The following is a 14211-nucleotide window of genomic DNA, read 5'->3' on the forward strand; positions in this document are numbered from 1 at the left end:
CGCTGCACCGCGGTAGGCACGTAAAGACACCCAGGTGGTTCCCCACCAGGACCAGGCTCCTTAGGGAGCTCCTTAAGGACCAGTTTTTCAATGTCCCACTCAATGGGAGCGACCACCACCTCAGGGGAGAGCACGGTCCCGGGGGGGTCGGTCTCGGGATCCGGCTCCCACTGCCTGGACAGGGCGTCGGGCTTCGTGTTTTGTGACCCCGGGCGGTAGGACAGCGTAAACTCAAAGCGGCTAAAAAACAAGGCCCACCTAGCCTGTCTGGGGTTGAGCCGTTTGGCCTGCTGGAGGTAGGACAGGTTTTTATGATCTGACCATACTAGGAAGGGATGGCAGGCCCCCTCGAGCCAGTGGCGCAATTCCTCAAGTGCCAGCTTGACGGCTAATAACTCCTTGTCCCCCACGTTGTACCTCCGCTCATGACCTAAAAGAAGTATTTAGTAAACGTAAAGCCGGCTTCTTACCCATTCACACAGCTCACGACATCTCCATCGATCTCCAGCATAACACTTCTCCTCCTAGGGGGTGGTTGTTTTCATTAGCTTTGCCCGAACGCAAAGCTATGGAGTAATACATCCAGGAATCCCTTGCTGTTGGGATTATTCGGCCGTCCACGTCTCCAGCCGGGGCTGGATTTTTCTTTGTGGGGAAAAAGGACGGGGGGGCTCAGGCCCTGCATTGACTACAGGGGTTTGAACAAAATCACAGTTAAGGACCGTCATCTCCTTCCTCTCATGTCATCCACTTTTGAAGCATTACAGCAGGCGTCGGTTTTCACCAAGTTAGACCTGCGGAGTGCTTACAATCTGTTACGGGTGAGAGAAGGAGATGAGTGGAAAACCGCTTTCATCACGCCCTCACTCCTTCTAGAGAATCACCTGTATGTCAAGCGAGAGAAATCAGTTTTCCATGCTGAAGAGGTTTCATTTCTAGGGTTCGTGGTTTCGAAAAACTAGCTGGCCATGAATACAGCTAAAACTCGCGCTGTAGCCCATTGGCCCACTCCCACGTCGGTACGCCTTGTTCAACGCTTCCTTGGTTTCGCCAACTTTTACAGACGCTTTATCAAGGGCTACAGTTCCTTAGCTGCCCCTCTCTTCGCTCTCACCAGTAAGAAAACGGAGAGGTTCGTATGGACCCCTGAGGCTCAAAAGGCGTTTGAGGACCTTAAGAAATGCTTCATAGGGGCTCCGGTTTTGTGAGTGCCCGACCCTGAGTTACCCTTCATCGTAGAAACCGACGCGTCCGACATGGGAGTAGGGGCCATCCTGTCCCAACGGGTGGGCGAGCCACCGCGATTGCACCCGTGCGCTTACTTACTACCCCCGCAGAAGTAAGCGCACGGGTGCAATCGCAGTGGCTCGCCCACCCGTTGGGACAGGATGGCCCCTACTCCCATGTTTTCTTACTAGTGAGAGCAAAGAGAGGGGCAGCTAAGGAACTGTAGCCCTTGATAAAGCGTCTGTAAAAGTTGGCGAAACCAAGGAAGCGTTGAACAAGGCGTACCGACGTGGGAGTGGGCCAATGGGCTACAGCGCGAGTTTTAGCTGGATCCATGGCCAGCTGGTTTTTCGAAACCACGAACCCTAGAAATGACACCTCTTCAGCATGGAAAACTGATTTCTCTAGCTTGACGTACAGGTGATTCTCTAGAAGGGGTGAGGGTGTGATGAAAGCGGTTTTCCACTCATCTCCTTCTCTCACCCGTAACAGGTTGTAAGCACTCCTCAGGTCTAAACTTGGTGCAAACCGATGCCTGCTGTAATGCTTCAAAAGTGGATGACATGATAGGAAGGAGATGACGGTCCTTAACTGTGATTTTGTTCAAACCCCTGTAGTCAATGCAGGTCCTGAGCCCCCCGTCCTTTTTCCCCACAAAGAATAATCCAGCCACGGCTGGAGACGTGGACGGCCGAATAATCCCAACAGCAAGGGATTCCTGGATGTATTACTCCATAGCTTTGCGTTCGGGCAAAGCTAATGAAAACAACCACCCCCTAGGAGGAGAAGTACCGGGGAGGAGATCGATGGAGATGTCGTGAGCTCTGGGAATGGGTAAGAAGCCGGCTTTACGTTTACTAAATACTTCTTTTAGGTCATATGCGACAGGGACCTTATCAAGGCCCTTGATCTCTCCCTGGCCTTCCCCTTGGGGTGTCCGGAGAGGAGTCAAGCACGACTTCTCACACACCCCACCCCAACGACTGATGGTAAGATTAAGCCAATCTATGTCTGGGTTATGGCATTGGAGCCAAGGGGAGCCCAAAATAAGTCAGAGACTGGGTGCTGCTATAACGTAGGGGGTGATGGTTTCATGGTGAGTACCTATTTCAACAAACAGAGGAACATTTTGGTGGGTGATTTGTCCAGAGGTAAGCACACAACCATCGACTGCAGATACCGAGAGCGGTTTGTCCAAGGGGACCAGGGGAATAGCGAGAGACGACACAAGAGAGGCGTCGATGAAATTACCCGCGGCACCCGAGTCGACTAACGCCAGCAGCCTATGTTCACTGGACCCCCTCCATGAGATGACCACCTGGGGAGTTAGACCTGAAGCAGGGGAATAGCTGTCATGACCCATCGGGTGTACCCTATTCACCGATGGGTCTGCTCTTTTCCCTGCAGTTCGGGGCAGTTAGCGATTTTGTGTTCGGGGTCCCCACAATAAAGGCACCTACCCCCGCGTAAGCGATCTTGCCTCTCCACTCTTGAGAGACGCGTGTCCCAACTCCATGGGCTGTTCGCTTTTCTCCTCGGTCTCGGTCGCTGTTTTGCGCAAAGGGGGGGGGGGGGGGTCGGTGGATGGGACATGTTTACCCTGTGATCGCCGGTGTTGTCTACAGTTGCGTAGGCGATTGTCGATTCTGATGGTGAGTTCGATCATGCTGTCGAGGTCAGCAGGAGGGTCCCTGAGGGACAACTCGTCTTTGATTACCTCGCTCAACCCCTCTGTATATATGGCCCCTAAAGCCTCTGATCCCCAATCGCTTTCTGCCGCCAGGGTATGGAATTGTAGGGAGTACTCAGCAACCGTTAAATTGCCCTGGCGCATACGCAATAATTTTGAACCTGTTAGGCCGCCGGATGCGGGGTGGTAAAACGCCTGCCACATAACCTGTGAGAAGCGGTCAAATGTCGTGCAGGCTGTTTCTCCCACACGGGGGTGGCCCACTGTAATGCCTTTCCTGAGAGCAGAGCCATTACGTATGCGACTTTGGACCGTTCAGAAGGAAAACGTGAAGGTTGTTGCTCGAATATAAGGGAGTATTGGAGCAAAAACCCCCTGCAATCATCGGGATCACCGTTGTACCGCGCAGGAGCAGGCAGTACAGGCTCGCAACGAGCAATGTTGGCTGACTCGGGTGATGCGGCGAGAGCGAGAGCGCTAGGGGAAGCGTTAGATTGACTAGCTCCCTGGACAGCGGTAGAGATGTTTTGCAGCTGAGCTAGGATCTGTTGTAACGCCTGTTCGTGCCTACCGATAGCCTGTCCTTGCATAGCGAGAGCTGATCTCAACTCGCCGATATCTAGAGGGTTTGCCGGGTCCATAGTTGAGGCTGAGTTGTTCTGTAACGCGAACCCCCAGGGAACAGGGGACTCGCTGGGTTTTTGTAGGAGATGAACCCAGGGGCAAAACCCAAAAGAAAACACGACAAACTGAGACCTCTGCCACTAAGCGGGAAACGCGGAAAAAGAAAACTGAGTAAAAACTCAGAAAACGAAAACAAAAAACACACGGAGGAAACCACTCGATGTGTCGTGATAAAAAGGGAGCACAAACGAACAAAACAAATACAAGCCAGGGAAGGGAGCTGGCTGAAAACAAAAAGCACATGGAGGAAATCAACTCAACGTGTCGTGATCAAAAAGGGAGCACAAACGAACAAAATAAATGTAAGCCAGGGAAGGGAGCTGGCTGAAAACAAAAAAACAAAAACTAAAAAATATATAGAGAAGAAACAGCTTGGGGAAAACTTGAGAAAGGCCAGAAAGGGCGCAGGAGAAGAGACCTTGAAAAATAGTAGAGAGAGAGAGAGAGAAACGACTGCAAAACAAAAATCCAGAAAAATACATTGTATGATTTTTAAATAATTAATTTCCATTTTATTGTGTGAAATAAGTATTTGATAACCTATCAACCAGTAAGAATTTTGGCTCTCACAGACATGTTACTTCTTCTTTAAGAAGCCCTCCTGTTCTCCACTCATTACCTGTATTAACTGCACCTGTTTGAACTTGTTACCTGTATAAGACACCTGTCCACACACTCAATCAGTCAGACTCCAACATCTCCACAATGCCCAAGACCAGAGAGCTGTGTAAGGACAGGGATAAAATTGTAGACCTGCACAAGGCTGGGATGGGCTACAGGACAACAGGCAAGCAGCTTGGTGAGAAGGCAACAACTGTTGGTGCAATTATTAGAAAATGGAAGAAATGCAAAATAACGGAAAATCTCCCTCGGTCTGGGGCGCCATGCAAGATCTCACCTCGTGGAGCATCAATGATCTTGAGGAAGGTGAGGAATGAGCCCAGAACTACACAGCAGGACCTGGTCAATGACCTGAATAGAGCTGGGACCACAGTCTCAAAGAAAACAATCAGTAACACTATACGCCGTCAAGGATTAAAATTCTGCAGTGCACGCAATGTGCCCTTCCTCAAGCCAACGCATGTCAAAGCCCGTCTGAAGTTTGCACATGACCATCTGAATGATCCAGAGGAGGATTGGGAGAAGGTCATGTGGTCTGATGAGACAAATAGAACCTATTGGTTTAAACTCCACTCGTCAAGTTTGGAGGAAAAAGAATGATGAGTACAACCCCAAGAACACCATCCCAACTGTGAAGCATGGCGGTGGAAACGTCATTCTTTGGGGATGCTTTTCTGCAAAGGGGACAGGATGACTGCACCGTATTGTGGGAAGGATGGATGGGGCCATGTATCGTGAGATTTTGGCCAACAACCTCCTTCCCTCAGTAAGAGCACTGAAGATGGGTCGTGGCTGGGTCTTCCAGCATGATAACGACCCAAAACTGGCCTAGCCAGTCTCCAGACCTGAATCCAATAGAAAATCTTTGGAGGGAGCTTAAAGTCCGTGTGGCCCAGCGACAGCCACGAAACCTGAAGGCTCTGGAGGAGATCTGTATGGAAGAGTGGGCCAAAATCCCTGCTGCAGTGTGTGCAAACCTTGTCAAGAACTACAGGAAACGTCTCATCTCTGTAATTGCAAACAAAGGTTTCTGTACCAAATATTAAGTTTCTTTTTCTGGTGTATCAAATACTTATTTCACACAATAAAATGGAAATTAATTATTTAAAAATCATACAATGTATTTTTCTGAATTTTTGTTTTAGATTCCATCACTCACAGTTGAAGAGTACCTATGATCAAAATTACAGTCTTCTACATGCTTTGCAAGTGGGAAAACCTGAAAAATCAGCAGTGTATCAAATACTTGTTCTCCCCACTGTAGACTGTGGTGCGCTGGAGGAAGAGGACGAGGGCAGCGGGCGCAGGTGGGATGCGGCAGCCGAAGAACTGCAGGGGCTGGGCCGGCTCTGGCTCGGCCGCACTGTCTTTCCCTGGCCGATGAGGAAGGTCAGCTTAGGCCTGTTTGGTGCTTCCGGGATGGCCGTGGGCCGCACGGGTTGAGATGCGGAGAAAGAGAGAGACGATCCAGGGCCCGTCTTCGAGACGCTGCTGCTGTTGCTGCTGCCAGGCTTTGAGCCACCGTGGTCCTCCTTCACGGGAGAGTTATTCTGCAAAGTGAACAGCGGTCAGTTATGGGAAATCTGAATATCAGGAACAGAAAGTAAGAGTTTAACAGTGTAAACAAACAAAACACAGCCCTCTCAATTATACTAGTGAACAATAACAACCAGTTCCCAGTCAGATTTCCTGGCATGGTGCAGTGATGTGGTGATACCTTCGCCATGTGAGGAGGAAGCTGTGGACCGATGAAGGAGGTGGAGGTGTACTGAGGCCCGTTCACCTTGGCCGTGCTGACCGGGTGAGGGGAGCAATGACCGGGACCACAGGTCACAGAGTTACAGTCTCCGTTTTTAAGATCTGTTGACCTAAAAATGATGGATGGGGGGGGATAAAAGTGTATAAAATGCCTTTTTAAATATTCCACTATTCAAAAATCTGGAGCTGGTTTAAACGTTAGGTTGAAATTACCGCATGTAGAACAGTAAGTATGCCTGTTGGTTCAGCACTGATCGTATGTCACTTACATATACTGATGCATCATTCATCTCATACCACTGCTCATTACTAGTTTGTAATGTATAATTGAAACTTGGAAAGAAAGTTGACCCTTATGCACCTGAGTGACATTAAGTTGGTAATAGTCCTCAGTAGTAGGTCGCTTGGCGCTGGGTGAAGACCTGTCTGGGTCGGAGCTGAGGCGTCGCACACACTTCCGCTCCTCACGCGCTCGTCTGCCTTCTCTAGATCCTGGCGCACCAGACAGAGACGCCATCACATCTTCCCTGCAGTCATCGCCGTTGGGCACAAAGGTGTCCGCGGTTGCCACAGGCCTTTCTAAAGCCACGTGCCCGTCGCCCCCCTGTGAGCAGAGGTTGTGGTTGGCCTCTGGGGTGCCGTGGTGCCTTTCGTCACATGGGTGTCGTGGCAATAGATGGGCTCCTCAGCCGAGGCCATCTGGGTGCGAGGCGTGGTGTCGGTTGGCTTAGCTGGCGTCTCGGGGGCTGAATGGGGCCTGTGCGGAGGCGGGGAGGGGGTCCTCCTTCACGGGAGAGTTATTCTGCAAAGTGAACAGCGGTCAGTTATGGGAAATCTGAATATCATGAACAGAAAGTAAGAGTTTAACAGTGTAAACAAACAAAACACAGCCCTCTCAATTATACTAGTGAACAATAACAACCAGTTCCCAGTCAGATTTCCTGGCATGGTGCAGTGGGTTGGTGATACCTTCGCCATGTGAGGAGGAAACTGTGGACCGATGAAGGAGGTGGAGGTGTACTGAGGCCCGTTCACCTTGGCCGTGCTGACCGGGCGAGGGGAGCAATGACCGGGACCATGGGTCACAGAGTTACAGTCAATAAAAGTGTATAAAATGCCTTTCTAAATATTCCACTATTCAAAAATCTGGAGCTGGTTTAAACATTAGGTTGAACTTACCGGATGTAGAACAGTAAGTATGCTTGTTGGCTCAGCACTGATCGTATGTCATTTACAGATACTGATCCATCGTTCATCTCATACCACTGCTCATTACCAGACTGAAATAAAAACATTATTCCATCCATTAGCTAGAGTAGAAACTCAGTGCAAAAACGTAGAGAATGCTGAAACCGTGCAGCACATCAAACCTTCACATAGCAGTAGTAGTGTCCGGCGTGGCAGCTAATCCCGGAGTGGACCAGCACAGCGTACAGGCCGTAGAGCTGTGGCTCTCCGTGGGACTGTGACATGAACGGACGCATGTCCAGATACTCTGGGTACCTCATGTCCTGCACAGGGGGACAGAGAACAGTTGTGCAACGGCATAGATCACGTGAAACGACTAAGGAAAGTGTACAACAGTGCGGCAGAATTAAGTACGGTGGCCAAACCTTTGCAATTTTGTCTCCGTTGAAGTGAGCGAAGCGCTTTAGAGCAATGGTGAGGACATTGGAGCTACGGTGGACGGTAAAATCTCTGAGGCTTGAACCATTTTCTTACATCTACAAACACAACCAAATTCACAATGAGGACAGAAAAGATAATAGGCAACACAGACCACAGTAAATTCATCACTAGTGGTCCCATGACAACAAATAGAGCTTGGTTTATCTCCAGAGATAAACCGGTGTGCCTCATACTTATCCAAGATAGTCTTGCCGTGTGTTAAGGGACAGAAGTAAAGGGCACCTTGAAGAAGTTGATGAGGTGGTTTCAGAGAAGCGAAAACACACCTCATATAGTACAGAAATGTACAGACGACATTTATAAACACAACTATTCGTACGCCTTGCTGGGGGGGGTGGCGAATGCATTTGGGTGTCTGCTACCTGTTTGTTGTTGCCATAAAGGCAATCCCCTGCATTGTTTTGAGATTGTGGTGCGCGATTTCAAAATAAGAGCGGATAGCGCGAAGACAGGGACGAAAAGTGCGGCATGAAACTTTGGGGGGGGGGGGGGGGGGGGGGGGGGGGGGGTTGAACAGTGAAGTTACCAGAGTGCCGTGTATCTCCAAGCGGCTCAAGTTTAGGAAGTCTGGAAACTTTGGGAGTTGCCCATCCAACTACAAACAGAAGTAAAATGACGCATTTGTAAAAACTCCACCAAAACACAAAAGGCAGGTTATGGAAAAACCGAGGTCAGATTAGGGATTCTTTGGAGTAGACTTCCATGTCGGTTTCACCGTAGTTATAAGGTAGCATATTGTTTTCTACAAGCACAATTGGAATTATAAATGCTACAAAAAATAAATTATACATTGTGTAAAACAAAAAAACAGTGAAGTCCAGTGAGTGTCACGTGTTTCAGTGCTGCTGAAGTTTGGCTAGAACTTTCACCTGGTGGAGGTGGTGGAGTGGGGCTCTAGGTGGAGACCTAAACCATCAGAGGTTCAACCCTGTTGTTTCTCCACCTCAGACGCAGTTTCCTCCTCTTCTTTTTGACCTGGTCTGCTGGCCCTGAGGAGGAGATAAAGCCTTTTAGCAGCCTAGATTAGGTTGCCAACGATCTGTTTCCCAGGGTGTCTCAGTTCTGCTGACTGTTTAATGACCCTAATTAAATAGCAATTGTAGTTTTTATTAAAGCCATCATTTTAAGTGTTAATTCAGGTTAATATCTAAAGCAAGGCTATCAAGTTCTACTGGTAGAAGCCCGCAGCTCTGTATAACTTAGTGCGCGACATGTTTTAACATTAGTGATTAATTTCATCAGCTAATCAAGTGTTTGCTGAGGTGAGTCAGGTGTGTTAAGAGGGGAAAATGCTGAGGGATGCATTGCAGATCAGAAAAGAGCGTGGACCTAGGGGACTAGAGCGTGGACTTAGGGGACTAGAGCGTGGACTTAGGGGACTAGAGCGTGGACTTAGGGGACTAGAGCGTGGGCCTAGGGGACTAGAGCGTGCGCCTAGGGGACTAGAGCGTGGGCCTAGGGGACTAGAGCGTGGGCCTAGAGTGTGGGCCTAGGGGACTAGAGGGTGGGCCTAGGGGACTAGAGGGTGGGCCTAGGGGACTAGAGCGTGGGCCTAAGGGGACTAGAGGGTGGGCCTAAGGGGACTAGAGCGTGGGCCTAAGGGGACTAGAGCGTGGGCCTAAGGGGACTAGAGCGTGGGCCTAAGGGGACTAGAGCGTGGGCCTAGGGGACTAGAGTGTGGGCCTAGGGGACTAGAGCGTGGGCCTAGAGTGTGGGCCTAGGGGACTAGAGCGTGGGCCTAGGGGACTAGAGCGTGGGCCTAGAGTGTGGGCCTAGGGGACTAGAGTGTGGGCCTAGAGTGTGGGCCTAGGGGACTAGAGCGTGGGCCTAGGGGACTAGAGTGTGGGCCTAGAGTGTGGGCCTAGGGGACTAGAGCGTGGGCCTAGGGGACTAGAGTGTGGGCCTAGGGGACTAGAGTGTGGGCCTAGAGTGTGGGCCTAGGGGACTAGAGCGTGGGCCTAGGGGACTAGAGCGTGGGCCTAGGGGGCTAGAGCGTGGGCCTAGGATACTGGTACTACCAAGATAAAGGAGATAAGTAATCACTTTAAAACAACTTAATACATTTTATTTGGATCATATGAAACATTCTGACCTGATTTGGTGCTCTCAACATCCTCCTCCTCTGGTTTGCTTCTGCAATCCAGAGCGCCGCCCTGCAGGGCGTTCTCTCCCTTTCCCATCTCCTTATTGTCCTCCTGAAATAATTTACTAAATTAACTGAAGTTTGAACAGCGGTCTAATTAAGAGGACAGTCAGGAACATTGAGGCACATTAAACACCTCATTGGCTGGGAGGGAAACCTGCCTCATGAACAACACTGTTTATTGGCTGGATGGGGCTGGGCATGTTGGCACCCTCCTCCTCCTCCTTCTTCTCCTCCACTCGCCTCTCTTCCTGCTCCGCCTCCTCACGCTCTTTTCTGTCCCTACAGGAAGAGTAAACCCTTCAAAATATATATTTCACCAGAACCAACACAGTACTGTCTCTCTCACACACACGGTTTCCTGACCTCTCTTCCCGTATTATCCGCACTCGTTCCGCTCGCTCCTTCCTGTCTTGCTCCTCCCAGGCCCGCTGCTTGGCCGTGTCCCTCTGCACACGCTCAGAGATCGCCTCGTAGTCCTCGGCGATGTTGCTCAGGAGCCATTTCAGGCCTCTCCTGATGGACTTGTCCACCGTCCGGCCGTAGCCCAACACCGCCGAGCACGGCTCCTGGTGAGGTCAGCACAAGTTCAGCCTCGTCTCGTTGGCTTGTTTTCTCAAAGGTACAGCTGGATTGTACCCCCCCCAAGAAAAACCTTGTAGGCTACCAAGTTTCTCCCCACTGTGAAGATGCTCACTGAATAAATACTCACAAGCTGACAGCGACATTTTTGCTCATTGACCAGCTTCTCCAGTGATAGGCTCTCAATGATGTCGGCTTCAGGCAATGCTCCTTCCTGGTCCTGCTTATTGGCCAGTCTGGGGGGGGGGGGGGGGGGGGGTATAGAGTGAGCTGTGTGTGTACGCCAAGTGAAAGCTCTCACAAACACATGACTCAAGGTCTGCACTTCAGAGCACTGAAGAGGGGTGTGTGTGTGTGTGTGCGTGTATGTGCCTAACACGGACAAAACACAAACACCGGACAACCAATACATCCTCATGGTGTCTGCCGTCTGCGATGTTGTGTCTCGTGATGTCTGTTACCAAAATATCACGTTGGAGAACCATCTATGACAGGAGATGTCATGTGGAAGATCTAATGTCTGTGCTGCTCACAGTGACGTTGTAGGAACTATGGTGTGCAGGGGTGCTCTGAAGGCTGCGAGGAGGTGCAGGAAACGAGACGCGTGTGAGACGTAACGAGAGACGTGCCACTCACACTAGGACGGGCTTGCCGGCGATTCGAGGGTGTCCGAGGACCTCGGCCATGGTGGCTCTGGTCTCATGGATCCGCTGGATGTCGCTGGAGTCCACCACGAACACCACGCCGTGCGACTCTGAGTAATAGTTCTCCCAGATGCCGCGGATGCGCTTCCCGCCGCCGAGGTCGAAGATGGTCACCTGGAACTTGCCTCGTTTCAGGTCCACCTTGGAGAAGCCCACCGTGGGGGCCACATTGACTGGGTTCTCTGAGGGAGAGACATGCGTTACTGTGAGACTACGGTGCGCTTAGCGACCCGCAGTAGCTTTAACCTTGGAGCGAGCTGAACTTGTACCGACTCCGAGAGCGAGACTGGAGAGTTTCAGCCTTTACCCAGAGCTTTACTGCTCATCTCATTAGCGTCCGTCTACATCACACCCTGCTCAAGGCTCTATATCTAACAGGGCATTGCATTGAAGAATATTTAGCTGCTTCTGTCTACTGGGCCAACACAAGACAATGAGACCTGCAGGGGTGGTACGTGCTCGTTACTGTGAGATATGTTGAATGCTAAAATGTTGGGAAACAAAAGCAAACTACTGTACTTTAGAGCCACGCCTTAAAACACATTACAATATTTAGAAGACCTTTTATATATTTAGAAGAAAAGATAGACTTTGAAAAAGAAGAGAATAATAAGTAAATAAAAGCAAGAAATTGCAGTTACAAATGACAAACCAGTATATTAATCACGATATGCTGTATGAAAGGGTGGGTATAAAACACTATGGCATCTGCACCTTGCCATTAGGAGTTTAAGGTGATGGATGAATGGCATACCACACACACACTCACACACACTCAGTGTAGCCTCACCTCCCTGAATGCCCCGCACGGTTGCAGTCTTGCCAGCGTTGTCCAGGCCCACCATCAACAACGTCACCTTCCTGTGAGCACACACAAGCACAACGCTCAATGACTCAGGCTGCGTGTGGGCACAGCCCCGTGAAATGTTCTGGCCCAGGACTGCCACAGTGTGTTGGGATTAGCTGGGGATTTGCACTTTAGTCCTGAAGGATTAGTGGCCAGGTTGTTGGAGGGCAGTGTTAGTGTTTAGCATTCGGTGACACTAAATTAGCAGTAGGCAGCAAGCTTTATCACCGACTTTAGAGTACTCTTTACGTTGGGGTTGTGGTTTGAGCTGTATACTCAATCAAGGGAAGGACTCTGGGTCTTCCACATCTTAGTGTATAGCTGCAACTGGGATTAACTAATATTTGGCCCAATTCACTCTCACCGTAAAACAACTTACACCAGGAAACAGTAGAACAGGCGTACTCAACTAAATTTGTCCGCGGTCCAATTTTGGCAGATACCTGCGAACGTAAGAACCGTGACGGAGTGTTTTTTCAATAGCCAGGGCTCTCAAGTCTCACGCATTGAGCGTGTGACACACGCATTTGACCGTCTTCACACGCTCACACGCCACACTTCCGATTTCACACGGCGAGAAAAAAAAAATCTAGTTTATTTACCTCCGATCCATATATATATATATATATATATATCCATAATATATATATGTCGCCCTCCACTGGCAATCGATCGCGATATACAAACCCCCCCCCCCCCCCCCCCCCCCCCCGACTTTTTTTTGACCGTGTTATATACTATATGACCTAACACAAGGATTGTCTGCTACGGAGGAAATTCAAATGACGGGGGGGGGGGCTTTCTTCTTTCATGAAACTTTCTTGTCCCGGGCCCCAGCAAGACTGTCAACTATTCGTACGCCATTGTATATGCTATACAATACTTTGTCTAAATACATAGTACTTAGAAAAACAGATAAAAAAAAACAGAAAAACTATTAAGAAAAACAGATTTAAGCTCCTCTACACTGCAATTACGTGGTCGTGCAGATTTATGGACAGTTTATAATCAAAATACACTGACTTACCTTGCAGGCTTACGCCACCTTTTCAGCCAGCTACAGCAGCTCGCCATCTCACTAAACCTTATAATCTAGCTTTATAATCAAGCCTAAATGGTCAAGTATCTAAGAGGTTAGGTGAGTGACAGGCAGGGAACGACACCGTGATCGGTCTGTGTCCCGTTAGGCTGTAGGCTGCTTAAACCCTCCAAAACACTTAACTAACTAACTTAACTAACAGGTAAACTAAATACAATTTAAACACAGATATTTAAAAAAGAAAGGTAATTACAGATATATACAGAAAAACAGTTGGTTTTGATATAGTATGTATTAAACTTGGTCGATCCACGATCGTTAAAGGTAGCGCTAGCTAACTTTAAAATCAAAACAAGACGCTTTGGTTGCTGTTTACGCAGCGTTCTCTGGCTGCTATGGCTGCAGGTGATTTCATACGTTCTGTCCCGCTGGCACGACCGTCCATCTCGGCAGTAGCGCCCCTAGTGGACGGTGTGAGGATGTCAGGCCCAACACCTCACACGTCTCGGTAGCCGCTAAGCGATACAAGAGTAGTTTAGTAACTTTTATTCTGTGAAAAGAAACCGATTACATTGCATACTTGGAGTCGAGGTCCAGTTTTTGTAACCTTCCTACACTCTTCAGTGACAAGTTATGATCAGTGGGATTCATTTTGGAATAAACAAAAACATTTTATACTTTCATATATGCATTTTATTATTTTTTTAGGACAAACATTTTGATATAAACCCTTGAACCCATCCCAATTATATATACCATTTTAATTTTTTTCAAACATTTACACAAGATAGAAAAAAATAACAAATAAGTAAATCACTGTTGCTCTTTGGAACAGTTCTGACATGTTTCTGTTGAGAATATATTTCTTCTCTTCATAATTCTGTTTAAAGAGAAGTCCTTTAGCAGGACACATAACATCAATGCTTTAGGAAGTTGTATGACTGAGACACACACACACACGCGCGCACACATAAGCACACTCTCACACTTTAATAGTTGAACCCGTCAATGAGATGGAAGTGCTAAGAAACAGCTTGGCTTTGTTGCACTGTAAAAAAAAACATTTTTTTAACAGATTTATTTATTTATTTATTTATTTATTTGGCCCACCTCTACCCCCCCCCCATCTTTGGAGGACAACTTTGTTTTTATGTACAGATTTAAATGGCAATTATAACAATTCTGTATAATATATAGTATAGTGATAACAATATATAGTGATAACAA

The 14211-nt window shown here is 48.6% G+C and overlaps 1 protein-coding gene across 1 annotated transcript; it reads right to left on the reverse strand.

Annotated features, from left to right (window-relative positions):
- Positions 1-2031: 2031 nt before the first annotated feature.
- On the reverse strand, positions 2032-13635 carry LOC143501891 (ADP-ribosylation factor-like protein 13B). The gene is made up of 17 exons (XM_076995050.1): positions 13565-13635; positions 13361-13445; positions 12973-13037; positions 11889-11959; positions 11031-11280; positions 10525-10630; positions 10179-10381; positions 9974-10094; positions 9762-9864; positions 8539-8658; positions 7594-7704; positions 7351-7491; positions 7160-7260; positions 6950-7025; positions 6342-6782; positions 5940-6090; positions 2032-5772 (listed from the first exon to the last, which is right to left on the reverse strand). Exons 1-10 carry the CDS (start codon positions 13633-13635, stop codon positions 8576-8578), a joined length of 1158 nt encoding a protein of 385 aa, XP_076851165.1. The 3' UTR covers positions 2032-5772; positions 5940-6090; positions 6342-6782; positions 6950-7025; positions 7160-7260; positions 7351-7491; positions 7594-7704; positions 8539-8575.
- Positions 13636-14211: the final 576 nt, after the last annotated feature.

The sequence above is a fragment of the Brachyhypopomus gauderio genome, unplaced genomic scaffold (assembly GCF_052324685.1).
Source record: "Brachyhypopomus gauderio isolate BG-103 unplaced genomic scaffold, BGAUD_0.2 sc175, whole genome shotgun sequence".
Classification (NCBI taxonomy): Eukaryota; Metazoa; Chordata; class Actinopteri; order Gymnotiformes; family Hypopomidae; genus Brachyhypopomus; species Brachyhypopomus gauderio.

Bases quoted from the DNA above. Each gene is read 5' to 3' on its own strand.
- LOC143501891 (XM_076995050.1), bottom strand. From the start codon at position 13,635: ATGAATCCCACTGATCATAACTTGTCACTGAAGAGTGTAGGAAGGTTA. The intron at 13,446-13,564 runs GTATGCAATGTA...ACCGTCCACTAG, and splicing joins AAACTGGACCTCGACTCCAA to GGGCGCTACTGCCGAGATGG. The intron at 11,960-12,972 runs GTAAGTCAGTGT...GTGTGCTCACAG, and splicing joins AGGTGGCGTAAGCCTGCAAG to GAAGGTGACGTTGTTGATGG.